At 40.9% G+C, this 26276-nt stretch overlaps 1 protein-coding gene across 1 annotated transcript in view; it reads right to left on the bottom strand.

Annotated features, from left to right (window-relative positions):
* Positions 1–26276, bottom strand: part of ptprbl (protein tyrosine phosphatase receptor type B, like) — a 51262-nt gene that overhangs the window by 9948 nt on the left and 15038 nt on the right. Inside the window, exons 6-33 of the mRNA XM_016485221.1 lie at positions 24051–24317; positions 23228–23488; positions 22827–23093; positions 20062–20325; positions 19673–19936; positions 18798–19061; positions 18410–18673; positions 17660–17929; positions 17306–17569; positions 16848–17114; positions 16378–16662; positions 15576–15854; positions 15349–15492; positions 14969–15233; positions 14549–14655; positions 14364–14469; positions 10720–10771; positions 10242–10356; positions 9854–10117; positions 9104–9373; positions 8750–9013; positions 8292–8558; positions 7822–8106; positions 7020–7298; positions 6793–6936; positions 6413–6677; positions 5993–6099; positions 5808–5913 (exon numbers count right to left, since the gene is read on the bottom strand). Of these exons, the coding sequence (XP_016340707.1) occupies positions 5808–5913; positions 5993–6099; positions 6413–6677; positions 6793–6936; positions 7020–7298; positions 7822–8106; positions 8292–8558; positions 8750–9013; positions 9104–9373; positions 9854–10117; positions 10242–10356; positions 10720–10771; positions 14364–14469; positions 14549–14655; positions 14969–15233; positions 15349–15492; positions 15576–15854; positions 16378–16662; positions 16848–17114; positions 17306–17569; positions 17660–17929; positions 18410–18673; positions 18798–19061; positions 19673–19936; positions 20062–20325; positions 22827–23093; positions 23228–23488; positions 24051–24317 (6256 nt within the window). The remainder of the gene's footprint in view (positions 1–5807; positions 5914–5992; positions 6100–6412; positions 6678–6792; positions 6937–7019; positions 7299–7821; positions 8107–8291; positions 8559–8749; positions 9014–9103; positions 9374–9853; positions 10118–10241; positions 10357–10719; positions 10772–14363; positions 14470–14548; positions 14656–14968; positions 15234–15348; positions 15493–15575; positions 15855–16377; positions 16663–16847; positions 17115–17305; positions 17570–17659; positions 17930–18409; positions 18674–18797; positions 19062–19672; positions 19937–20061; positions 20326–22826; positions 23094–23227; positions 23489–24050; positions 24318–26276) is intronic.

Genomic DNA, 26276 nt, shown 5'->3' with positions numbered 1-26276 from the left:
CTCGGCCAAATCTGTTCATTCGACAGGATGTCTGCTCCCAAATTGAGATGCCCAGGAATGTCAGAGCCTGCTCGGGACCCACCAAGGTGGGAAGAACACCACTGAAGGGAGGAGGAGGAGAACCAAACTGGATTCTGTAACCCCTTTCTACAGCATGCAGGACCCACTGAGACACGTTTGGCAGTAGTTTCCACGCTGCTAAATAGTCTACTAAGGGAATCAGTCTCTCGAGAATGATCTCTGGTGTAATGAGAGCAGCTAGTTCGGTGCCCTGTAACGGCGGACCGGCAGAGGACAACCGAATCGGCTGCTCTAGAGACCTCCGCGGAGGTGGCGAGCCTCTTAGCACCTCTGCTGGAGCTTTATACTTTCTTTGCTGAATGCTTGTGCTTAACATTTGGACAGACAACAATAAATAAGACTCACAGAACATAGATCGTGACCGACACACACAGAGAGCTTTGCTGAATGACAGAAAGCTAACGCCGGCAGCACCTCATGTGCTTTTAAAGCTTCCTGGTCATGACATCACCCGCCTCTGACGTCTCGCCCATCAATTGGACTGATTACACATATGATTTAGAGCTTGGTATCACTGAAGGCGTTCCCCTAGCGTTTTCCGACGCAGCTCGAGTTCCCGAAGGGGAACTCCATCTTCATATAGATCCATAATTTTCTGAATGCCTCTAGTTTTCCATAACTTAAAATCTCCGTCTTTAATACCTGGTATAAATTATTCATTACCCCAAATAGGAGTAAATTGGGACAGTCTTGGCATATCACCTATATGCTTATGTGCAGGATGCCAAACTGAAATTGTATTTTTAAGAAAATTATTTTTTGTTTTCTTCTTCAGTGACTTAATATCTTAAGTATAGATACATTTTAATGGTCCTGGAGTGGACTTTTGTATAATATCATCTGCAAATAAAGAGTTACAGTGATCCTTCCCCCAAATTGTAATACCTGATTTTCCTGTATGGACTCTTACTGGCATAGCTAATTAATTATCTTGATGGCGCTGGTGAGGCGGCAGCCTGTAGTGTGCAGCTGTATGTATGTCTGTAGTGTTTTTAGCGCTTTTATTGTGTTTTTATTATTAGCGATTGTGTTTTTTTTAGTCTTGAGTAGTGGATTAATTGTTGATATGGACTTGACATCTGAAAAACCCATCTGGGTAGAGGACCACAGACAATAGGCACCTCTTTTGGTATATACCCGACAGGAACTGTTTGACCTGGCACAATATTCAAAAATTGCGGTCATACACGATATCCCTGAGGAAATATTACTGAGGAGACACCAGGGAATTCAAGCTGGGGTGAAGAGAAATAAGAGGCACAGAGAGAGAGCATGGAGAGAGACTTTTAAACCATTTCTACCATCTATCACTATGGGAAATGTTCACTGTTTAACTAACAAGCTCAAGGAACTAGAGACTCTTGTCAGGAGCCAGAAAATGTATCGAGAGGTCAGCTGTCTGGTATGTCTGTTTGAGACGTGGTTGACAGACAGTATCCCTGATGTTTTGACCAGCTTTAGTGGCTTCTGGACGGTAAGAGCGGACAGGGACGCCGGATCGAGCAGTAAGCAGAAAGGAGGGGGGCTTATTCTGCTCGTTAATGACAAGTGTGTCTCTCTCTCTAAGACTTTGCCCACATTTAAGCAGTTTGTTGATTGTACAACAAGGGGAGATAAGATCTTGGATCTCTTGTATGCTAACGTGAAAGATGCATATAAATGCACTGCTCTGTCCCCTCTTGGTCGATCAGGCCATGACATGGTACATCTCTCTCCTTGCTACATTCCAGTTGTTAAGAGGTTGCCTGTCACCAAAAAACCTTTAAAATACTGGCCCCCGGGGAAAGATGAAGCCCTGAAGTACTGTTTTGAAACAACAGACTGGGACGTTTTCTGTGAGGTTTATGGGGATGACATTGATGGACTATCAGGATGCATTACCCATTATATTGATTTCTGTAATGATGATATCATGCCCTCCAGAAAAAGTCACTGTTTCCCAAATAATAAACCATGGGTAACTAGTAGTCTGAAGACCCTGCTCAATGAGAATAAAAAGGCTTTCAGGGAGGGGGACAGGGAACATTTTTTTAAAAATCAAAGAAAACTGAGGGTGAAGATTAAGGAGGGGAAGAATCATACAGGTACAAACTGCAGCAACATCTGCAGCAGAATGGAGTGAAGAGAGTCTGGGCTGGCATGAGGAAGATCACAGGTATGAGGCAGAAGTGGGGTTCACTGTTGGGTGGTGACCAAAACCTGGCTGACGATCTGAACAGGTTCTTTAACAGATTTGACAACCCCACATCACCCCAGTCTGCCCCATCCGGTCTGCTGCCAGGTGTTGTTGCCCCTTCTCACCATTTTACCAAGCGCCAACCTTCCAGTCTCTCTCGAGAAACCAACAAGGAAGTGACTAAAACTGCAATTCATCGACTGGCCGCTAGAGGCTGGTTCCAAAAGGGAGTCAGTCCCATAGACTCCCCATGTTAAAATGCCCAAATTTACAGCAGAAAAAAATTTGTTTACAGGCTGGTACAAAACGTGGTTTTGGTCTATATAGCTAATTTTGCCCTTAGAATTTTGTATAAACAATTTTTTTTGTATAACTCATCCGTTTAAATTATATTAAGCCTTAGAGTTCTGCATAATTAAGGGCGTGGCCACTTGAGTGACAGGTGGATTGTCTCTGCTGTCACCACCGTTGAGCTAGGTGGGTGTGGTTTCAGCAACCAGCTCCCGCCATTTTCAATTATCCGGGAGTGACGCGCGGTGACGCGCTGCCAAGATGGCGACGGCCCACTCCGCCCACTTTGAGCTTCAAAAACGCTCTTCAGAAACCTACGGGTGATGTCACGGACACTACGTCCATGTTTTTATACAGTCTATGCATTTTACCCATCTCCTCAGAGTCTTCTCTCCTTCCTCCCTTCTCCACCAGTAGTTCCACCCTTAATTCTTCAACCATCTCAGGTCAAGAGGGAACTGGACCGATTGAAGCCGGTCAAAGCAATGGGGCCGGACGGTATTAGCCCCAGACTGCTGAAGATCTGCTCTGCACAGTTGTGTGGTATTATCACATGCCTGTTTAATCTGAGCCTGCACTTACAGAAGGTCCCTGGACCGTGGAAAACATCTTGCCTGGTCCCTGTTCCCAAGAAGAGACACCCTACTGACCATGATTATAGACCCGTAGTGCTCACCTCACATATGCTGAAGATATTTGAGAGACAGGTCCTCTCTTACATCAAGGCTAGTGAGTCAACTTAAATGGATCCTCTACAGTTTGCATATCAGCCTTATATTGGTGTAGATGATGCTCTCATTTACATGTTACAGAGGACCCATGCACATCTGGACACTCATGCAACGCATCGTCATTTGGACTACTGTGGTACTGCTTTTTGACATTTCTGCAATAAATAATTCTTGTGATTACATGTGTATGTTACGTTTCTCTTATAGACAGCTGTATACTGAATTTATATAACTCTCCACAAATTTAATAAAAGTCGGGTCCTGTAACAAATATGTTTGCAACCTCCATCTAGGACAATGCTAGAATCTGCCTAAATGAATCTCCATAGATACTGCTGCATGATCGCTAATTACTATACTATTGTACCAGTATTCTTTTACATTAGACAGTAGTTCCATAGATAATATAAAATAATTCATTTGTGAGTGAGTTTTATGTTTAACAAGAATAGTCTCTTTTATTTGGGTTCAGCATTCTCTAAACTTCAATTAATCTTAGATCCTTCATATAACCAATTAATGTTTTTCTAGTTTGTATATGAGTTGTATAAATTTGGGTGGATCTGTCCAATATTGGGTCTTCCAGAAGGATCTTGAATAGTTTTCGTAACTTGAAATGGCAGTGCTCTTCGAATGAGGATAACTACGCCCCATGCATGAGAGCTAAAGGCTGCATGAAATACTCGGCCTGGCCATCTTTTACTCAAGCAATGGATATCTGATGCAATCAAATGTGATTGCAAAAAAACAAAAAAAAAAACAATTTTAGATTTGAGATATTTTATCCTATTCAATACTTGTTTCAGTTTGGCCAATTTTCTCATTCCCCGGACATTCCAACTTGTAATTTTGATATCAAGACTACCTTTTAGTTTTGTTTTCTCCATAAATTACTATCTTAGTATATTATCAAATATAAATAAAATGAAGGAAAGAAAGAAACAAATAATAATAATAATAAATAGAATGTAAAAGAACACCTCCCCCATCAGCTAAAATGTATTTGAATGTTTTGAACTCACTCCTACTGTACATCTCGATTGTCCGCTGTTGTCTACAGCTGATCAAATATTTCTATGACATGTTGGTTTAACTCTGCAGTTCACTCAACAGTAGATTCTACTTTGGCTGTAAGATGCTTTTGTAAAACTTTTCAGCTTCTTGCTGCGTTGAAATCTTGCCATTGTGTAGCACTCTCAGCTTGCAAGGGTTATGCTGGAATCCATGGAAAGTATTGGATTTTCCTTCTGCCCCAGTTCTCCAGATCATCCGTCTTTGATTCGAGGTAAGCGATTCGTTTGTTGGCCGAGTCGAGTGTAGCTTCTGCTTTTTCAAGTGTCTTTTCTGTATCGTGAATGCAGCCTTCAGCCTCCTCAATACGTGTTGCATTGGAAGAAACATCTCGTTTTACATCTGACACTTTGCTTTCCAACGCAGCCATTGAGTTCGCCATATCGGTCAGACAGGTGTCAATATTATCCAACTTTGTTCCGATCTCTGCTCGAAGCGATTTCAGTTCATTTAAAACTTCAGCTAAGCTATTCATGTGGTTAGCTTCCACTTCACTTGGTACACTGGACGAGGTTGTTTTTACGCTGGTCTTACACCCTCGAGTAAAGATGTCACACTGTTTAGTTACAGAAGGTTTTGACATATAAACGCCAATGTTGTGCTAAAAGATTGGCCTCGTATATTAAGGGTTTTTATATTAAACTGTGTACGGTTACTCTGAGTTTTTCCATTAAGCTGCCATCTTGGTCCTGGCTACGTGACTTGGGAACTGTTGCAATATGCTGATATCGATGTAAATAAACAAATTTAAACATTGCAATATTGATACTGTCTTAATACTAAGCATACAAAAATATTGCAAATAATCCAGCATCAGTAACTATCTGGCTGAAACTCCAAAAAATTAGGTGGTGGTATAACACTTAATGCTGGTTGCCACCTGTCATAAAATAAATAAAGAGGAAGATGATGGTAAAGTGTATATCCACTACTGTCACAAAATCAAGTCCAAGGAGATGACTTTTTTTTTGCATTGTGTAAAAAAGACAGATGTTAGATGTTAGTTCTTGTTGTACACTTTTGTATTGTTATGTCTCTCTATCCACCTCCTTACACTTATGTTTTGAGTGTAACTCTTTGGCAAAAAAAAAAAAAGAAGAGAAAACCCAAAATAAATGTTGAATGATGATGAATTTGACTGATAGCATTATTTATTTTTTCAAAAATGTCTATAGATACTGCGATAACATTGGTATTGTAAATTATTTTGTTCAAGATAATTATGTAGTGATCTGATATGATGACAGCCCTATCATAAACCGTCATTGTTAACCAGTTGCCACAAACACATCATCACTAACACTACCTACATGCAAATTCATCATCAGTAGCCCCTCAAGTCAGATGTGCAAGGGGTCTGTGATGTCTAGGATGTTGTATTTGAGTTTTAGATTTGATGTACTAAATATTGACTTTTGACGACTATAGTAAAGTGCAAAATGTAAAACAGGACTCACATTTTGTGGACTTTTTGTCTGCAGATCAGCAGAACAATTAATCCCACCATGGTGGCAATGAGGAAGAGTCCAGCACTGACCCCTTCGATGACCCCACTCAATGGCTCTGAACACACACAAATATGAACAATTAACAAGCACATCTTACCAATCGGCCTTTAATATGGTCAAGCCACGTGTAATACCTGCATCTGTCATGAAGGGCTTGGACAGGTATGTATCAGTATAGAGCGGAGAGAGAAACTCCTCATGATTCTCATCAAAAAGTTGTGTAAACGCTCGAACACTGAGTCTGAGAATCACAAGACAAACAGTTGAAAATATCACCAACAATTACCTGACTGCAAGCTCAAATATTAGTACAAAGGCTGCATTGTTCAAGACGTTTGTTTAACCTCCACATGTTTCTTAATAATGGCATGAATGCGGATCTGAGCACCCTATAATCATATGTGTTCAAGGGCTAAATGTGAGATTAAGGATAGGTTTAAACCTTTAAACTTCTGATACATTGGTTAAATGTTGGATACATTGGTCATGTAAGAACACCCTACCAGCAACAGACAGCACAGGTTATTGTCTGACCGTAGCATCAGATTCATCACCTGTATGCTGTCTTGGGTTTCAGTTGCCCATCACAGAAGATCGCCTGGTGTTGAGATGCATCAGTTGATGGTTTCTGATCACATCGTCCTCCAAGACTCTCCATGCCTGATCCCAGACAAATCTCAAACTCCTGCACTGTGTTCTGGCTCTCGTCACAGTGGCTGGGGAAGAAGCTGGTCTGATAAGCTTTGACCGAGCTGTTGGATCTGTAGTCCAGGTATGAGGGAAGAGGATGAAGCTGGTATGGCTGCTGGTGTTCACTGTCTGAATCCAACCAGAGAGAGGGATCATTGTATTACTTTGGTCATGTAAGGAGACAAGATTATCTGGCTTAGATATCTGTGCATAACATAAAAAAAGAGGAAAAATGTCTTCCAACCATCAGATTCAGTTACGATGATGGTGAAGAATTTCACAGCACCGTTGATATCACTGAACCAGCTGCAGTTGAACTGGAAGAATATGGTTGACTTGGTAACCTGAACTGTATTCTCATCGACGCGAGTTGAGGGCAGAGGTGGACCTGAGAAGACATGAACTATTCAGTAAACGTTACTGTCAGAAAGTTATCTGATGATTTACATCAAACACAAAGTCCTAACTCACGGTCTATCATTGTGACCACATTCTCCATCACTGCCTCACTAGTCATGCTGTCAGAGATGACTTTGACAGAGACAATGTACTGCTTATGAGGCTCCAGATCTTTGATCAGATAGACGGTGTTCTCTTTGACTGTGCGCTGTGAGTACACCATTCTCTGAGAGTCCTTTCTCAAGCACTCGATGGTGTACGAGTCAAAGTCAGCTTCGGGGGGACTCCAGGAACAGCAAATGGCTGTTGAGTTCTGAGGACGGCAGTGCAGACTCTGAACACGCTCCGGCTCTAAAGACAGGAAAAAACACACATTCCACTAGTACTAGTACTATACCTACAGATAATGCCATATGTTATTGTAGTTGAATGGTTTAATACTGTGCAATAGATCAGAAGTTCTCAACTCTGGTCCATGAGATCCACTTTGCTGTAGAGTTTGCTGAACTCTGACCCTAATCTAACACACCTGAACAAGCTAATCTAGGTCTTCAGGGTCTTTACTAGAAAGTAGCAGGTGAGTTTGATCAAGTTTAAAGCTAAACTTAGTAGGAAAGTGGCTCTCGAGGGCCAGAGTTGAGAACCACTGCAACAGACACTTGTCATCTTCATGCAAGTCTCTATAAACAGACAGATTGCTGTAAAACTACTAAACTATGATCTTGTCCAAACTGAGATGGTTCTGGTGACCAGTAGTCTCTCTGGTGTGGCTTTACTGGTTAAATGATTAAAAAGCCTGGTTTGGACATACTGTTTCCTGTAGGGACGACTGATAAACTGATTCTTATACATGTGTGTCTGGTGCTCCACTGACTTGTCCTGATGCTCCTGTAGACTGGAAAGCTGTAGGTAGTGTTGTTGGTTCCAGCACCGCTGACTGTACGCAGGCTGATGTTGTACTGACGGCCAGGGTACATGCCTTTCAGAATACGGTTTCCAGATGTGGGGCTGTGGTAGGGGTTGAACACAGACAGATGATCCCTGGGGCTCCACTGAAGGTCAAAGTCATCATAATCAGTGTTTTCTGGACTGCTCCAGGTGATCTCCAGTGAGGTGTTAGTGATTTCTCCAAAGGAGAATGAGACTGGTGGCCTAGGGTCTACAATAAATCAGAGAAATTAAGGGAAACAGTCCAACGATTAAAATCAGTACTGCAATTAAGTACTGATTCTAAAGTTACATTGAAGGAAACTGTGACCCATCTTAAGGTCTTTTGAGATCTATTCAACACATCAAATTCATGTTGTCATGTATTATTTTGTATGATTTACAGGACGCACTTACCCGTCCTGCCGGTAGTAGTTGCCCTGTTGGTCAGATCTCCACTGTGTGTAAGGACGACAGCCTGGTAAAGTCGTCCAGACACCAGCCTTTGAAACGTGTAACTTCTGCTCTCCGGGCCCAAGCTCTGCTCTGCTTTTTGAGTCCCATCAGAGTTGTAGATCAGGAGGGTGTAGCTGCTCACTTCAGCCCCGGCCTGTTTCCAGCTCAACCACAGACTCTCAGAGCTTCTTCTACTGTCGGCACGCAAGAATGTCACTGCTGCAGGAACTACAGAAAACACAAGGTATTGTTTAAAGTCTTGGCATTTATTGCAATATTTGTTCACTTTGTTCATTTTAAACTGTGATGAATATAATGATTGTGTTTGCTGTTAAACTGCTGCCTGACATTGAACTGTATCATAACTACAATCAAAAATCTACATTTTGGGTACTGGCAAATTGGTGTGTGTTGTTCACCTGTCCGGGCCCAGATGGATGTGTCATTGGTCTGATCTCCACTGCGGGTCAGAACAACCACCTTGTACAACGACCCAGGTTGAAGGTTCTGGAAAGAACAGTCCTGCATGTTCACCATTCCCGTTTTCTGATCATGCAAGCTTTCATCTCTAGTATACAGAAAAACATCAAATCCATCAAACGCCCCGTCTGGCAGATCCCAGCGGAACGACAGGCTTGTGGTTGTGTTGCTTAAGATGGACAGGTTATTAACAGTCGCTGGACCTAAAACAAACACATTTTCAAACACTGTAACAGGCCAATTCATCTGCTGTATTACCCCATGTTAAAACTGAAAAAAGGCAATCTACACACTGGTTCTGCCCTCAGTAATGACATCTTTGCTGCTGATTCCTCCGCTGATGGTTTGCATCACAATGCAATATTTTTTTCCTGGAGTGAGCTGTCTGAAGTTATGCTGGCTGGCTTCTGCAGTTTGAGAGCTATTAGACACCAGAGTTCCTCTGTCATCCAGCAGCTGCAGCCGATAGCTGTCATACACCCCTCGCCCCGCCTGCCATGACACCAGCAGACTAGACGTGCTGCGCTGGTTCTCCACCTGTAGAGCAGTCACGGAGGAGGGAACTGCAGAGGAAATTAGTAATAGAGCAACATGCACAGCTGTTAGCCAATCATAGCAGTGGGTGTTTACTTCCGAGTCTACAATCCGCCAAACAGAGCGTTCCAATGAGGGGGGTTAAAAACATGACAGAAAATAGCCTATTACTTCTATATTATGAAGTTTTTTTATGTAAAAAATCTTGATAACATTATAAGTGGACCTCAGAGAACAGTAAAAAATAATTTAAAAAAGGCAGTTCATGACCCCTTTAAACAATATTTCAATATTTATATTAACAGAATAATTCAAAACACAGTCCTACATTTAGTGCAGTACACTGGTTTTATCATGATGTTGTGGAGCATGTGTGTTTAAAGCCTTAAAAATAAAACACCAATGCATCATCTTGACCTGATGATTTCTTTTATAAAGCCTCAGACAACAATATGACAAACACAGTGGAAAAACACCTCACATAGTTATAAGTGTAAGTGTTACTTTACCTGTTCGTCCTGTTGCTGTGCTGTTATTGATCAGAGATCCGCTGATTGATGTAACGGTTATCATGTACTGTTTTCCTGGCAATAGACCCTGGAAACTGATCTCATTCACATGTTTAGGGACTGATTTCTCCTCTGCCTGACCGCCCGTCAGGGACAGTGACACAGTGTAGTGGTCCACATCACCCTGTCCAGGCGTCCAGTTCACTCTAAGACTGCTGCTCTGACCGGCATTACTGATATGAATGTTCTTCACTTTACTGGGAACTGAAATATGTCGAAAATAGCACAACCTTTAAGACTTTGCAAGATAACTACAATAAAAATCAAATTTTTTCAACTTTTAAACCACCATATTTCTCAGATGTCCACATGCAACAGTGAGATGTACCTGTTCTGCCTTTGATAAACTGCACACTGAGGTTTGGTCCGAAAGATGCATATAAATGCACTGCTCTGTCCCCTCTTGGTCGATCAGGCCATGACATGGTACATCTCTCTCCTTGCTACATTCCAGTTGTTAAGAGGTTGCCTGTCACCAAAAAACCTTTAAAATACTGGCCCCCGGGGAAAGATGAAGCCCTGAAGTACTGTTTTGAAACAACAGACTGGGACGTTTTCTGTGAGGTTTATGGGGATGACATTGATGGACTATCAGGATGCATTACCCATTATATTGATTTCTGTAATGATGATATCATGCCCTCCAGAAAAAGTCACTGTTTCCCAAATAATAAACCATGGGTAACTAGTAGTCTGAAGACCCTGCTCAATGAGAATAAAAAGGCTTTCAGGGAGGGGGACAGGGAACATTTTTTTAAAAATCAAAGAAAACTGAGGGTGAAGATTAAGGAGGGGAAGAATCATACAGGTACAAACTGCAGCAACATCTGCAGCAGAATGGAGTGAAGAGAGTCTGGGCTGGCATGAGGAAGATCACAGGTATGAGGCAGAAGTGGGGTTCACTGTTGGGTGGTGACCAAAACCTGGCTGACGATCTGAACAGGTTCTTTAACAGATTTGACAACCCCACATCACCCCAGTCTGCCCCATCCGGTCTGCTGCCAGGTGTTGTTGCCCCTTCTCACCATTTTACCAAGCGCCAACCTTCCAGTCTCTCTCGAGAAACCAACAAGGAAGTGACTAAAACTGCAATTCATCGACTGGCCGCTAGAGGCTGGTTCCAAAAGGGAGTCAGTCCCATAGACTCCCCATGTTAAAATGCCCAAATTTACAGCAGAAAAAAATTTGTTTACAGGCTGGTACAAAACGTGGTTTTGGTCTATATAGCTAATTTTGCCCTTAGAATTTTGTATAAACAATTTTTTTTGTATAACTCATCCGTTTAAATTATATTAAGCCTTAGAGTTCTGCATAATTAAGGGCGTGGCCACTTGAGTGACAGGTGGATTGTCTCTGCTGTCACCACCGTTGAGCTAGGTGGGTGTGGTTTCAGCAACCAGCTCCCGCCATTTTCAATTATCCGGGAGTGACGCGCGGTGACGCGCTGCCAAGATGGCGACGGCCCACTCCGCCCACTTTGAGCTTCAAAAACGCTCTTCAGAAACCTACGGGTGATGTCACGGACACTACGTCCATGTTTTTATACAGTCTATGCATTTTACCCATCTCCTCAGAGTCTTCTCTCCTTCCTCCCTTCTCCACCAGTAGTTCCACCCTTAATTCTTCAACCATCTCAGGTCAAGAGGGAACTGGACCGATTGAAGCCGGTCAAAGCAATGGGGCCGGACGGTATTAGCCCCAGACTGCTGAAGATCTGCTCTGCACAGTTGTGTGGTATTATCACATGCCTGTTTAATCTGAGCCTGCACTTACAGAAGGTCCCTGGACCGTGGAAAACATCTTGCCTGGTCCCTGTTCCCAAGAAGAGACACCCTACTGACCATGATTATAGACCCGTAGTGCTCACCTCACATATGCTGAAGATATTTGAGAGACAGGTCCTCTCTTACATCAAGGCTAGTGAGTCAACTTAAATGGATCCTCTACAGTTTGCATATCAGCCTTATATTGGTGTAGATGATGCTCTCATTTACATGTTACAGAGGACCCATGCACATCTGGACACTCATGCAACGCATCGTCATTTGGACTACTGTGGTACTGCTTTTTGACATTTCTGCAATAAATAATTCTTGTGATTACATGTGTATGTTACGTTTCTCTTATAGACAGCTGTATACTGAATTTATATAACTCTCCACAAATTTAATAAAAGTCGGGTCCTGTAACAAATATGTTTGCAACCTCCATCTAGGACAATGCTAGAATCTGCCTAAATGAATCTCCATAGATACTGCTGCATGATCGCTAATTACTATACTATTGTACCAGTATTCTTTTACATTAGACAGTAGTTCCATAGATAATATAAAATAATTCATTTGTGAGTGAGTTTTATGTTTAACAAGAATAGTCTCTTTTATTTGGGTTCAGCATTCTCTAAACTTCAATTAATCTTAGATCCTTCATATAACCAATTAATGTTTTTCTAGTTTGTATATGAGTTGTATAAATTTGGGTGGATCTGTCCAATATTGGGTCTTCCAGAAGGATCTTGAATAGTTTTCGTAACTTGAAATGGCAGTGCTCTTCGAATGAGGATAACTACGCCCCATGCATGAGAGCTAAAGGCTGCATGAAATACTTGGCCTGGCCATCTTTTACTCAAGCAATGGATATCTGATGCAATCAAATGTGATTGCAAAAAAACAAAAAAAAAAACAATTTTAGATTTGAGATATTTTATCCTATTCAATACTTGTTTCAGTTTGGCCAATTTTCTCATTCCCCGGACATTCCAACTTGTAATTTTGATATCAAGACTACCTTTTAGTTTTGTTTTCTCCATAAATTACTATCTTAGTATATTATCAAATATAAATAAAATGAAGGAAAGAAAGAAACAAATAATAATAATAATAAATAGAATGTAAAAGAACACCTCCCCCATCAGCTAAAATGTATTTGAATGTTTTGAACTCACTCCTACTGTACATCTCGATTGTCCGCTGTTGTCTACAGCTGATCAAATATTTCTATGACATGTTGGTTTAACTCTGCAGTTCACTCAACAGTAGATTCTACTTTGGCTGTAAGATGCTTTTGTAAAACTTTTCAGCTTCTTGCTGCGTTGAAATCTTGCCATTGTGTAGCACTCTCAGCTTGCAAGGGTTATGCTGGAATCCATGGAAAGTATTGGATTTTCCTTCTGCCCCAGTTCTCCAGATCATCCGTCTTTGATTCGAGGTAAGCGATTCGTTTGTTGGCCGAGTCGAGTGTAGCTTCTGCTTTTTCAAGTGTCTTTTCTGTATCGTGAATGCAGCCTTCAGCCTCCTCAATACGTGTTGCATTGGAAGAAACATCTCGTTTTACATCTGACACTTTGCTTTCCAACGCAGCCATTGAGTTCGCCATATCGGTCAGACAGGTGTCAATATTATCCAACTTTGTTCCGATCTCTGCTCGAAGCGATTTCAGTTCATTTAAAACTTCAGCTAAGCTATTCATGTGGTTAGCTTCCACTTCACTTGGTACACTGGACGAGGTTGTTTTTACGCTGGTCTTACACCCTCGAGTAAAGATGTCACACTGTTTAGTTACAGAAGGTTTTGACATATAAACGCCAATGTTGTGCTAAAAGATTGGCCTCGTATATTAAGGGTTTTTATATTAAACTGTGTACGGTTACTCTGAGTTTTTCCATTAAGCTGCCATCTTGGTCCTGGCTACGTGACTTGGGAACTGTTGCAATATGCTGATATCGATGTAAATAAACAAATTTAAACATTGCAATATTGATACTGTCTTAATACTAAGCATACAAAAATATTGCAAATAATCCAGCATCAGTAACTATCTGGCTGAAACTCCAAAAAATTAGGTGGTGGTATAACACTTAATGCTGGTTGCCACCTGTCATAAAATAAATAAAGAGGAAGATGATGGTAAAGTGTATATCCACTACTGTCACAAAATCAAGTCCAAGGAGATGACTTTTTTTTTGCATTGTGTAAAAAAGACAGATGTTAGATGTTAGTTCTTGTTGTACACTTTTGTATTGTTATGTCTCTCTATCCACCTCCTTACACTTATGTTTTGAGTGTAACTCTTTGGCAAAAAAAAAAAAAGAAGAGAAAACCCAAAATAAATGTTGAATGATGATGAATTTGACTGATAGCATTATTTATTTTTTCAAAAATGTCTATAGATACTGCGATAACATTGGTATTGTAAATTATTTTGTTCAAGATAATTATGTAGTGATCTGATATGATGACAGCCCTATCATAAACCGTCATTGTTAACCAGTTGCCACAAACACATCATCACTAACACTACCTACATGCAAATTCATCATCAGTAGCCCCTCAAGTCAGATGTGCAAGGGGTCTGTGATGTCTAGGATGTTGTATTTGAGTTTTAGATTTGATGTACTAAATATTGACTTTTGACGACTATAGTAAAGTGCAAAATGTAAAACAGGACTCACATTTTGTGGACTTTTTGTCTGCAGATCAGCAGAACAATTAATCCCACCATGGTGGCAATGAGGAAGAGTCCAGCACTGACCCCTTCGATGACCCCACTCAATGGCTCTGAACACACACAAATATGAACAATTAACAAGCACATCTTACCAATCGGCCTTTAATATGGTCAAGCCACGTGTAATACCTGCATCTGTCATGAAGGGCTTGGACAGGTATGTATCAGTATAGAGCGGAGAGAGAAACTCCTCATGATTCTCATCAAAAAGTTGTGTAAACGCTCGAACACTGAGTCTGAGAATCACAAGACAAACAGTTGAAAATATCACCAACAATTACCTGACTGCAAGCTCAAATATTAGTACAAAGGCTGCATTGTTCAAGACGTTTGTTTAACCTCCACATGTTTCTTAATAATGGCATGAATGCGGATCTGAGCACCCTATAATCATATGTGTTCAAGGGCTAAATGTGAGATTAAGGATAGGTTTAAACCTTTAAACTTCTGATACATTGGTTAAATGTTGGATACATTGGTCATGTAAGAACACCCTACCAGCAACAGACAGCACAGGTTATTGTCTGACCGTAGCATCAGATTCATCACCTGTATGCTGTCTTGGGTTTCAGTTGCCCATCACAGAAGATCGCCTGGTGTTGAGATGCATCAGTTGATGGTTTCTGATCACATCGTCCTCCAAGACTCTCCATGCCTGATCCCAGACAAATCTCAAACTCCTGCACTGTGTTCTGGCTCTCGTCACAGTGGCTGGGGAAGAAGCTGGTCTGATAAGCTTTGACCGAGCTGTTGGATCTGTAGTCCAGGTATGAGGGAAGAGGATGAAGCTGGTATGGCTGCTGGTGTTCACTGTCTGAATCCAACCAGAGAGAGGGATCATTGTATTACTTTGGTCATGTAAGGAGACAAGATTATCTGGCTTAGATATCTGTGCATAACATAAAAAAAGAGGAAAAATGTCTTCCAACCATCAGATTCAGTTACGATGATGGTGAAGAATTTCACAGCACCGTTGATATCACTGAACCAGCTGCAGTTGAACTGGAAGAATATGGTTGACTTGGTAACCTGAACTGTATTCTCATCGACGCGAGTTGAGGGCAGAGGTGGACCTGAGAAGACATGAACTATTCAGTAAACGTTACTGTCAGAAAGTTATCTGATGATTTACATCAAACACAAAGTCCTAACTCACGGTCTATCATTGTGACCACATTCTCCATCACTGCCTCACTAGTCATGCTGTCAGAGATGACTTTGACAGAGACAATGTACTGCTTATGAGGCTCCAGATCTTTGATCAGATAGACGGTGTTCTCTTTGACTGTGCGCTGTGAGTACACCATTCTCTGAGAGTCCTTTCTCAAGCACTCGATGGTGTACGAGTCAAAGTCAGCTTCGGGGGGACTCCAGGAACAGCAAATGGCTGTTGAGTTCTGAGGACGGCAGTGCAGACTCTGAACACGCTCCGGCTCTAAAGACAGGAAAAAACACACATTCCACTAGTACTAGTACTATACCTACAGATAATGCCATATGTTATTGTAGTTGAATGGTTTAATACTGTGCAATAGATCAGAAGTTCTCAACTCTGGTCCATGAGATCCACTTTGCTGTAGAGTTTGCTGAACTCTGACCCTAATCTAACACACCTGAACAAGCTAATCTAGGTCTTCAGGGTCTTTACTAGAAAGTAGCAGGTGAGTTTGATCAAGTTTAAAGCTAAACTTAGTAGGAAAGTGGCTCTCGAGGGCCAGAGTTGAGAACCACTGCAACAGACACTTGTCATCTTCATGCAAGTCTCTATAAACAGACAGATTGCTGTAAAACTACTAAACTATGATCTTGTCCAAACTGAGATGGTTCTGGTGACCAGTAGTCTCTCTGGTGTGGCTTTACTGGTTAAATGATTAAAAAGCCTGGTTTGGACATACTGTTTCCTGTAGGGACGACTGATAAACTGATTCTTATACATGTGTGTCTGGTGCTCCACTGACTTGTCCTGATGCTCCTGTAGACTGGAAAGCTGTAGGTAGTGTTGTTGGTTCCAGCACCGCTGACTGTACGCAGGCTGATGTTGTACTGACGGCCAGGGTACATGCCTTTCAGAATACGGTTTCCAGATGTGGGGCTGTGGTAGGGGTTGAACACAGACAGATGATCCCTGGGGCTCCACTGAAGGTCAAAGTCATCATAATCAGTGTTTTCTGGACTGCTCCAGGTGATCTCCAGTGAGGTGTTAGTGATTTCTCCAAAGGAGAATGAGACTGGTGGCCTAGGGTCTACAATAAATCAGAGAAATTAAGGGAAACAGTCCAACGATTAAAATCAGTACTGCAATTAAGTACTGATTCTAAAGTTACATTGAAGGAAACTGTGACCCATCTTAAGGTCTTTTGAGATCTATTCAACACATCAAATTCATGTTGTCATGTATTATTTTGTATGATTTACAGGACGCACTTACCCGTCCTGCCGGTAGTAGTTGCCCTGTTGGTCAGATCTCCACTGTGTGTAAGGACGACAGCCTGGTAAAGTCGTCCAGACACCAGCCTTTGAAACGTGTAACTTCTGCTCTCCGGGCCCAAGCTCTGCTCTGCTTTTTGAGTCCCATCAGAGTTGTAGATCAGGAGGGTGTAGCTGCTCACTTCAGCCCCGGCCTGTTTCCAGCTCAACCACAGACTCTCAGAGCTTCTTCTACTGTCGGCACGCAAGAATGTCACTGCTGCAGGAACTACAGAAAACACAAGGTATTGTTTAAAGTCTTGGCATTTATTGCAATATTTGTTCACTTTGTTCATTTTAAACTGTGATGAATATAATGATTGTGTTTGCTGTTAAACTGCTGCCTGACATTGAACTGTATCATAACTACAATCAAAAATCTACATTTTGGGTACTGGCAAATTGGTGTGTGTTGTTCACCTGTCCGGGCCCAGATGGATGTGTCATTGGTCTGATCTCCACTGCGGGTCAGAACAACCACCTTGTACAACGACCCAGGTTGAAGGTTCTGGAAAGAACAGTCCTGCATGTTCACCATTCCCGTTTTCTGATCATGCAAGCTTTCATCTCTAGTATACAGAAAAACATCAAATCCATCAAACGCCCCGTCTGGCAGATCCCAGCGGAACGACAGGCTTGTGGTTGTGTTGCTTAAGATGGACAGGTTATTAACAGTCGCTGGACCTAAAACAAACACATTTTCAAACACTGTAACAGGCCAATTCATCTGCTGTATTACCCCATGTTAAAACTGAAAAAAGGCAATCTACACACTGGTTCTGCCCTCAGTAATGACATCTTTGCTGCTGATTCCTCCGCTGATGGTTTGCATCACAATGCAATATTTTTTTCCTGGAGTGAGCTGTCTGAAGTTATGCTGGCTGGCTTCTGCAGTTTGAGAGCTATTAGACACCAGAGTTCCTCTGTCATCCAGCAGCTGCAGCCGATAGCTGTCATACACCCCTCGCCCCGCCTGCCATGACACCAGCAGACTAGACGTGCTGCGCTGGTTCTCCACCTGTAGAGCAGTCACGGAGGAGGGAACTGCAGAGGAAATTAGTAATAGAGCAACATGCACAGCTGTTAGCCAATCATAGCAGTGGGTGTTTACTTCCGAGTCTACAATCCGCCAAACAGAGCGTTCCAATGAGGGGGGTTAAAAACATGACAGAAAATAGCCTATTACTTCTATATTATGAAGTTTTTTTATGTAAAAAATCTTGATAACATTATAAGTGGACCTCAGAGAACAGTAAAAAATAATTTAAAAAAGGCAGTTCATGACCCCTTTAAACAATATTTCAATATTTATATTAACAGAATAATTCAAAACACAGTCCTACATTTAGTGCAGTACACTGGTTTTATCATGATGTTGTGGAGCATGTGTGTTTAAAGCCTTAAAAATAAAACACCAATGCATCATCTTGACCTGATGATTTCTTTTATAAAGCCTCAGACAACAATATGACAAACACAGTGGAAAAACACCTCACATAGTTATAAGTGTAAGTGTTACTTTACCTGTTCGTCCTGTTGCTGTGCTGTTATTGATCAGAGATCCGCTGATTGATGTAACGGTTATCATGTACTGTTTTCCTGGCAATAGACCCTGGAAACTGATCTCATTCACATGTTTAGGGACTGATTTCTCCTCTGCCTGACCGCCCGTCAGGGACAGTGACACAGTGTAGTGGTCCACATCACCCTGTCCAGGCGTCCAGTTCACTCTAAGACTGCTGCTCTGACCGGCATTACTGATATGAATGTTCTTCACTTTACTGGGAACTGAAATATGTCGAAAATAGCACAACCTTTAAGACTTTGCAAGATAACTACAATAAAAATCAAATTTTTTCAACTTTTAAACCACCATATTTCTCAGATGTCCACATGCAACAGTGAGATGTACCTGTTCTGCCTTTGATAAACTGCACACTGAGGTTTGGTCCACTAAAGGTGGACACCACAATTTTGTAGAGTCTTCCAGGAGTGAGTGAAGAGAGCAGGTATCTGTTGGTGCTGCTGGTCAGTGTGATCGGTGGAAACACCTTCATGTCATTAAAGAGCAGCTGAACCTCATAATGATCCACATCTCCGGGAGCAGAAACCCACATCACCAGCAGATCCTCTGTGCCGCTGTCAGCTAGCCTCAGGTTCTGCACTCCTGCTGGCACTGAGAGGAGAACATAATAATAATAGCAAACTACCGTACAGAGCTACAGAACTGCGGTGAAGTAAACTACAGTCCTACATACCTACAGGAAACTAAATTAAGGATGATATAATTACATTAAACTACAAAGCCACATAAGCTAAAATTAAACTACATTCACATAAATACTGTAAGCTATACAGACCCAAATAACTAAACCAAAATACAGAATTACAGTAAAGTAAAAATACTATGGTTTAGTTTACTGTAGAACTGTGGTAAGCAACAGAATTACAGTTAACTAACCTACAGAGTTACATAACTACATAAAACTAAAAGATGTTACAGTGCTATTACAGTGCTACAAAATGATAGTAAAGAAATCTACAGAGTTAAAGAAATGTGGCAAACTACAAAACAACCGAAAACTACAGAACAGAAAGAGTGAAAGAACTACAGCAAATTAACAGAGCAACGGAAATCTGAACTACAGGGCAACAGAAGTACATTAAACTATAAAGCCATAGAACAACAGCAAACTAAATCAACAAGCTATACAAATGTAGCAGCTACAGAACTACAGTAAAATGAACTACAGAGCTATCAAAGTAACCCAGCACAGACATACTCACATGTCCTTCCATAAGTTGAGACACTAGACTCATATCTCCCGCTCCATGTGCTGACAATCACAGTGTAGAGTCTGCCTGGTACCAGCCCACTGAACACACATTCGTTCTGAGTCTTGGGGACCGTCTTGTTCTGGTGGAACATGTTGTTGTGCTTGATGGAGACATGATAGTAGTCAAAGTCTCCAGCTGCGTGCCGCCAGTACACCTTTAGATGGTTGTCACGAGCCATGTGTGTGGCTGTAGGGTTCAACACTCTGGAAGGTTCTAGAGTAGAGAACCATAGAATAATGTGAAAACCAGCTGCAAACAATCACTGCATACACAGCAGTATCACCTTCTCCATTACAGTAACAGATACTGGCGAACAAACTGCTGTTGAGTGCTCTTACGTGTGCGCTCCTGAACCACGGTGTGGTTTTCATACTCTCCACTGCGGGTGCTGATGGAGATGTTGTAGAGACGTCCAGACACCAGAGACTTAAAAACACACTCTGTACTGAACTTAGACACAGTGAGGGTGTGAAGGGTTCTCTCCTGATCTCTCAGAGTGACGGAGTAACTGTCCACGTCTCCTTCAGCTGCTCTCCAGGACACACTCAGGAAGTCCATGCGCCCGTTGTTGCTCACCGTCACGTCTCTCACTGCGGCTGGAACTGATCAACACACGACATGTGCCTGTCATCACCTCTGCAAACCTTAACTGCTGTCAAAATAAAACACAGAGCTGCGCACAGCACACTGTTTAAAGGAGACATATTATGCCCCTTTTTACAATATGTAATTCTCCTCTGAGGCTGGGACTCTAAACAGTGTTCTGTGCTCGTCTGTGCAGCCAAAGATAGAACAGTTAGCATGTTTTGCTCAAACTTTCACCATGGCATTAGAGCTGGTACACCATTGTCGCTTGCGAAAACACAATAACGGCACCGTGTGTGGAAATTTACAGATTAAGGGGCGGTAATATTATAATGATATCCCTTTGCCACGTCACCAAGGGAGCGAAATCTGTCGCACTCGTTTTCTCAGATGCTTGCAGAAAAAGGCTTCCCAAAACAAAGTTACTGGGTTAATCTTTTTCACATTTCCTTGGTTGGTAGATGCACCGGGGACTGGATTATAGCATTTAAAACCTGGAAAAGTCAGATTTTCATGATATGTCATCTTTAATAAAGAAAAATAGAATCATGATTGATGGTAGTGATCTATTTGTTTGTTTGATTGTTAATCACTGCATATAAATAAATATTGTTTGGCGAAGGGAAAGGGAAGCAAACAGAAAATGTGGAAGGTTTCATATGCTCCTCATATTTATGTCAAGTCATCTTTATTTTTATGATAACAATAGAGACTGTTTCAAAGCAGCTGTTCGTGCACATTATGGATCACATATATTTTTTGCAGTTCATTATTTATAATTATAACCATAATTATATATACATCTACATATAAATATACATATTATACAGTGGCAAGAATAAGTTTGTGAACACTATGAAAATATCTGACTTTCTGTATCCATCTGATCTTCGTCTAAGTCACAATTAAAAACAAACATAATCTGACTAAACTAATAATAAATAGTTGTATTTTCAAAACTGTATTAAAGAAATTTGGTGATCATTGACAGAGCAGGCTGGAAGAAGTAAAGGAAACTGTGTTACGACTTCTCCAAAATATAAATGGAGTCAATTAAGGAGATGAGACTCGAAGTGTGCATCGCACAGGTGAGCTTAAATAAAGAAACCACTGCTGCCAAAAAAGTATTGCTTGTTTTATGTTTGCCCAAGACAAATGCTGCTTTGCTCCGTCAGCTAAATCAACTAAAGAATGGCTGAAAAAGAAGAAAATGTGCATTTTCCCAAGTCCTGGCCTTACGCCAAATGAGATGCTGTGGCAAATCCTAAAGAGAGCTGTGCTATCAAGACAACCCAGAGATACTGATACACTGAAATAGATTTGTGGGGAGGGAAGGCCCAAAACTGGTCAAAAGTCTTATAAGCAGCTACAGAAAATGTTGAAATTTTTTAATATAAACTATATTGTGAATAATTTAGTATCAGTGTCTAAATTAATGATGAGCGACTCTGAAGACAAGCTGCTTGTTACTATGTTAACACCAAAAAAATGGCGAGTTAAAGCATGATTGTTCACTCAGAACAGAACAACATCCTCCCTCCACAACAACATTCCCTGCAGGAAGTCGCACAAATGACCTTGACATATTCAAGGCTTCCTGAAAATTCCAGGAGCATTCCTGCAACTCCAGATAAGAGTGTGTGTGAAGTCCAGCGTCATCCTTAAAGAACACAGAAGAAAATCTGAAGAAATGATTCTGATTAAACAGTTTACACAGGGACCACTGCATGTTTTTTAACAGCATGTTAATCTTATAAGCACAGCCTTAAGAATTTTTTTCAAGGAAAAATAAAAATACTGTACAAAGTTCTGAAGACACTTAAGTTCAAACAGCTGATAAAAGTAATTGACAAGTAATCAATTAACGTATTTGAAGCGAAAAGCTGGATGTTTTTAATAAACAAATCCATCAAGACGTTATTAACTTCAAACCATTGCTAAAATACAAGTCCATAGTCCCTAATAACGCTTCCTCCAGTGAAAAAGTGTATTGAATCAGGAGAGAAATCTGCACAGATCAAGCACCGTTTACAAGCCAAAACAGTTCAAAACAAATCAGCTCTAAACAAATATGTTGGTGGATTTTGATGTGAGAGACAACAGCAGATGGACTTTTTCACATGAGGAAGCGTTATTATGGAATATGGACTCGTATTTTAGCCGGAGGCAGCGGTTTGAAGTTTAAAATGATGGATTTTTTTCTTACAAACATGCAGCTTTTGGCTTCTCAAGCCGTTAACTAATGAGTGGTGTGGATTACTTGTGGATTATTGTGATGTTTTAATCAGCTGTTTGGACGACGGCACCCATTCACTGCAGAGCATCCATTGATGAGCAAATGATGGAATGCTACATTTCTCCAAAAATGATGAATAAACAAACTCATCCTAATCTTGGATGGCCCGAGGATGAGGACATTTTTTGGCATGCCAGCTTCACTCTCATCTGTTACTCTTATTTAATAAATACCCTGTATGTATTATAACATGCACCTCATGTTCTGTTTTTGGTCTATTACCTGTGCGCCCATCAGCCACCGTCTGGCGTGAGAGGTCGCCCCTGTGCACTGTGGTCACCACTGTCCTGTACAGAGCGCCGGATCTCAGGCCCTGGAAGTAGTAGGAGGTGACATTGGGCATCACACTTTCATTCTTCATGACCACGCTGTCGTGGATGAGGAGCACGCAGTACAGATCCACCGCACCGGCCGCCCCGTCCCAGAGCACCTGCAGAGTGTCTGTGCTGCCCTGATTACTGACCCGCAGCTGGGTGACCTGCGCAGGGACTGACCACGCACACAAGATTATTCATAAATACATATTATAGGACATAGTTTTTAAGTAAAGTTAATTAACACTCTAGTCATTCCAGCAGCTCCACCATCTCAGCAGCACATCACTGGACATCTGAATGACTCACTGGTTCTTCCTGTGACGAGGGCTGAACTACTCAGATCTCCACTATTGGTCGTCACGGTGATCGTATAGGTGTGTCCAGGTATCAGGTTATTAAAGTTGCATTCCTGCGCATCATGGGCTAATGCCCGCGTATCCACAGTCGTGTCTTCATCCTTCAGCAGGACGGTGTAGTTGTCCCACTCGCCGACAGGACGGCTCCATACAGCACTCAGCGAGGTCTCTGTACTGTGACGGACATTCAGCCTCTGAACGGACCGGGGAGCTGATGGACAGGTGCAGAAAAACAGAGAACTGTGTTTATATTTCACAACTGACCCTGCCTCTTGTGTCCCCTGTCCCTGGTCTTATTGTGCACAAACCAGAGGTCTTCAGTCCTGCTCCTGGAGACCCACTGTCCTACAGAGCTCAGCTCCAACCCTAATCAAACACACCTGAAGCAGCTAAACCAGCTCTTCGGGATCACTTAAAAATCACCAGCAGCTGTGCTGAAGCAGGCTGGACAGTGAGTCTCATTTGAACTTGACATGAATACAAAGTGCACTGTTTAAAAATGTGCTTAAGTGTGTTAAGAATCATAGTCATGTAAGTGTTTCTCGTTACATTAAGTACACTTAAGTGGCCTTTCATTGTTAATATCATTTTATCTGCAAGTACAGTGTTTAAAAAAACTCTGAAGTACAGTAAAAGTGCACATGCAATACAATTTAAGTGCACTTCTTTTTCACTAGAGCAGGCACTTTGTGTTTTGTGAAGGCCGCTTCATGTTGGTTTCTGTTTTACTGTTGCAAGTTTCACGGCAGTAGTTGAGTTGATCAGTAACACACCTAGTCTCCCGTGGCAGCCTGCGGTTGAGCTCAGATATCCGCTCTCCACACTCACAGCAGCTCTGTACAGGCGGCCTGGAATCAGAGTCCAGTTAGTGAAGCTGAACTCCACAAGATTCCTTTCAACCGTCCGGTTCATCAGCACAGAAGAGCCATTGAACAGCAGGATACGGTAGAAATCCCAGTCGCCATCAGGAGAAGACCAGGACAAGCGCAGGGTCTTCTCATTAAGGGCCTCCAGCTTGAGATGAGCCGCCCATCCTGGTGCTGATGAGCAACAGACACAACAAGAACTCATAAAGACACATCTCAGGTTATTTGTATCGATGAACCATCGGTTGACAAGGCAATGAATCATCTGTTATTCAAATACATATATGGGCCATTCTACAGAATTGGTGAAAACTGCTGTCCCACAACCCAAAAACACTTTTAAAAAGCATTTAAGTACTCATATCTTAGATGTTTCCTAAGATCCTTCTATTATCTATTGAAACACAATAAGCGTAATATTTATTAAATCATTATTTATTGGGTCATTTCAATTGGGAGAACCCTAACCCCTAAATTTAAACTTATGAAAATGATATTGAAATAATTTTTTTATTTTATTCCATTTTTGTTTTTAAAAATATATTTTTGATTTTTTTTTTTAAAAGTGAAGTTAAAAAAAATATTTATTTTATATTTTCCTTTTAAATTATGAAATTTTATGTAAAAGAAATGTGTCCCGTGTTTTCATGTCACTACCGAAACGGTGCATGTTTTTGTCCATTGGCTGAGACTGATTTTAACTACAACCCTACATTTATGATAAGGAATTATTCCCGTGTGTCCCTCTCATAGCTACATGGTGAGTAGATAGGTCCCATCATTTTGAGATAAATGTGTTCAAAAGTCTGAAAAATCTGTGTGTAACTTTAAGTAACGTCACTACCGAACACCTTTTTTTCTGCAATTAAGCACACTTTTTTGGGTGTTATTCCAAATCATTTAGTTTTTATATGTGTAAAACTGTTCAGAACTGCTAGGTAGCCATGTGCTGATTAGCATTTTTGAGCTAGGGTTCAAAAGTATCTAAAATGGTCACTACTGAAACAGTCACGAACGAAACGTCATCATTGTTTCGGTAGTGACAAAAGGGAACACATAATCTTTTATTTTGGGGGAAATAAACAAAATTTTAGTATAGTTATGCAAATTTGTAGTATTTTAGTATTGTTTAGTAGTGTTTTAGTATGTGAGTTAAAATTCTGTAATGTCATGTGGTCGCTACCAGAACATCACAGTCACTACCAAAAATATGCAGTCACGAATGAAACATGGAATGTTTTGTCAAAAATAAAGTATACTGAATTATCAACTAAGATGATATGATAGTGTTTGGCTCAATGTATATTCAAACTAATGAATCCTTAACTTTGAAATCAGTATGATCAACTTTTTGCCTTTTACAAAGAAAGATTGGGTTCAAAATACCACAAATCTCATAAATGACATTGAAATATTGTTAAAATTGTAATTGTTATTGATTTACCTCTGAAAATGTTTTAATAAAATAGCAAAAATTATATTTGCAAGCTAGATGTAAACAAAATCTTAATATGTCAATATAACCCTTCGTATTAAATTATATATTACTGTGTTTTGCAGTAGTGACAAATTTAAGGAGAGGCAAAATATTCTAAAACTTTCTGAAAATTCAAAATGAGAATTAACTGCACAATTACTAGAAATGTGTACCTTGGATATTGTACAATTTGCATACATACAACATTTGAGAAAAAAGACACATTGTTTTCAAGATATTTCCAACTCTGACTTTCAACCAATTCTGTAGAATGGCCCATATATGTCATTCTGTATCTATTTATTTTATAATCGTAACTGGTTGTAAATGGTTTCTAGTTAAATTAAGCTAATGATAATGATCATTAGCTGATCTTACCAGTCGCTACACTCTGAGAAAAAAAAATTGTAAAAACTGTCACTGGGGTGGTATCCTTTCAAAAGGTACTAATACTGTATGCTCTCAATGTCATGCAGAAATGTTAATTAATGCGTTCATGACCTCAAGGTTAGATTATTGTAATGCTTTATTGGGTGGTTGTTCTGCACGCTTAATAAACAAACTCCAGCTGGTCCAAAATGCAGCAGCTAGAGTTCTTACTAGAAGCAGGAAGTATGACCATATTAGCCCGGTTCTGTCAACACTGCACTGGCTCC

The sequence above is a fragment of the Sinocyclocheilus anshuiensis genome, unplaced genomic scaffold (assembly GCF_001515605.1).
Source record: "Sinocyclocheilus anshuiensis isolate Anshui unplaced genomic scaffold, SAMN03320099.WGS_v1.1 scaffold445, whole genome shotgun sequence".
NCBI classification, from domain to species: Eukaryota; Metazoa; Chordata; class Actinopteri; order Cypriniformes; family Cyprinidae; genus Sinocyclocheilus; species Sinocyclocheilus anshuiensis.
This window is presented reverse-complemented; position numbering and strand designations above follow the sequence as displayed.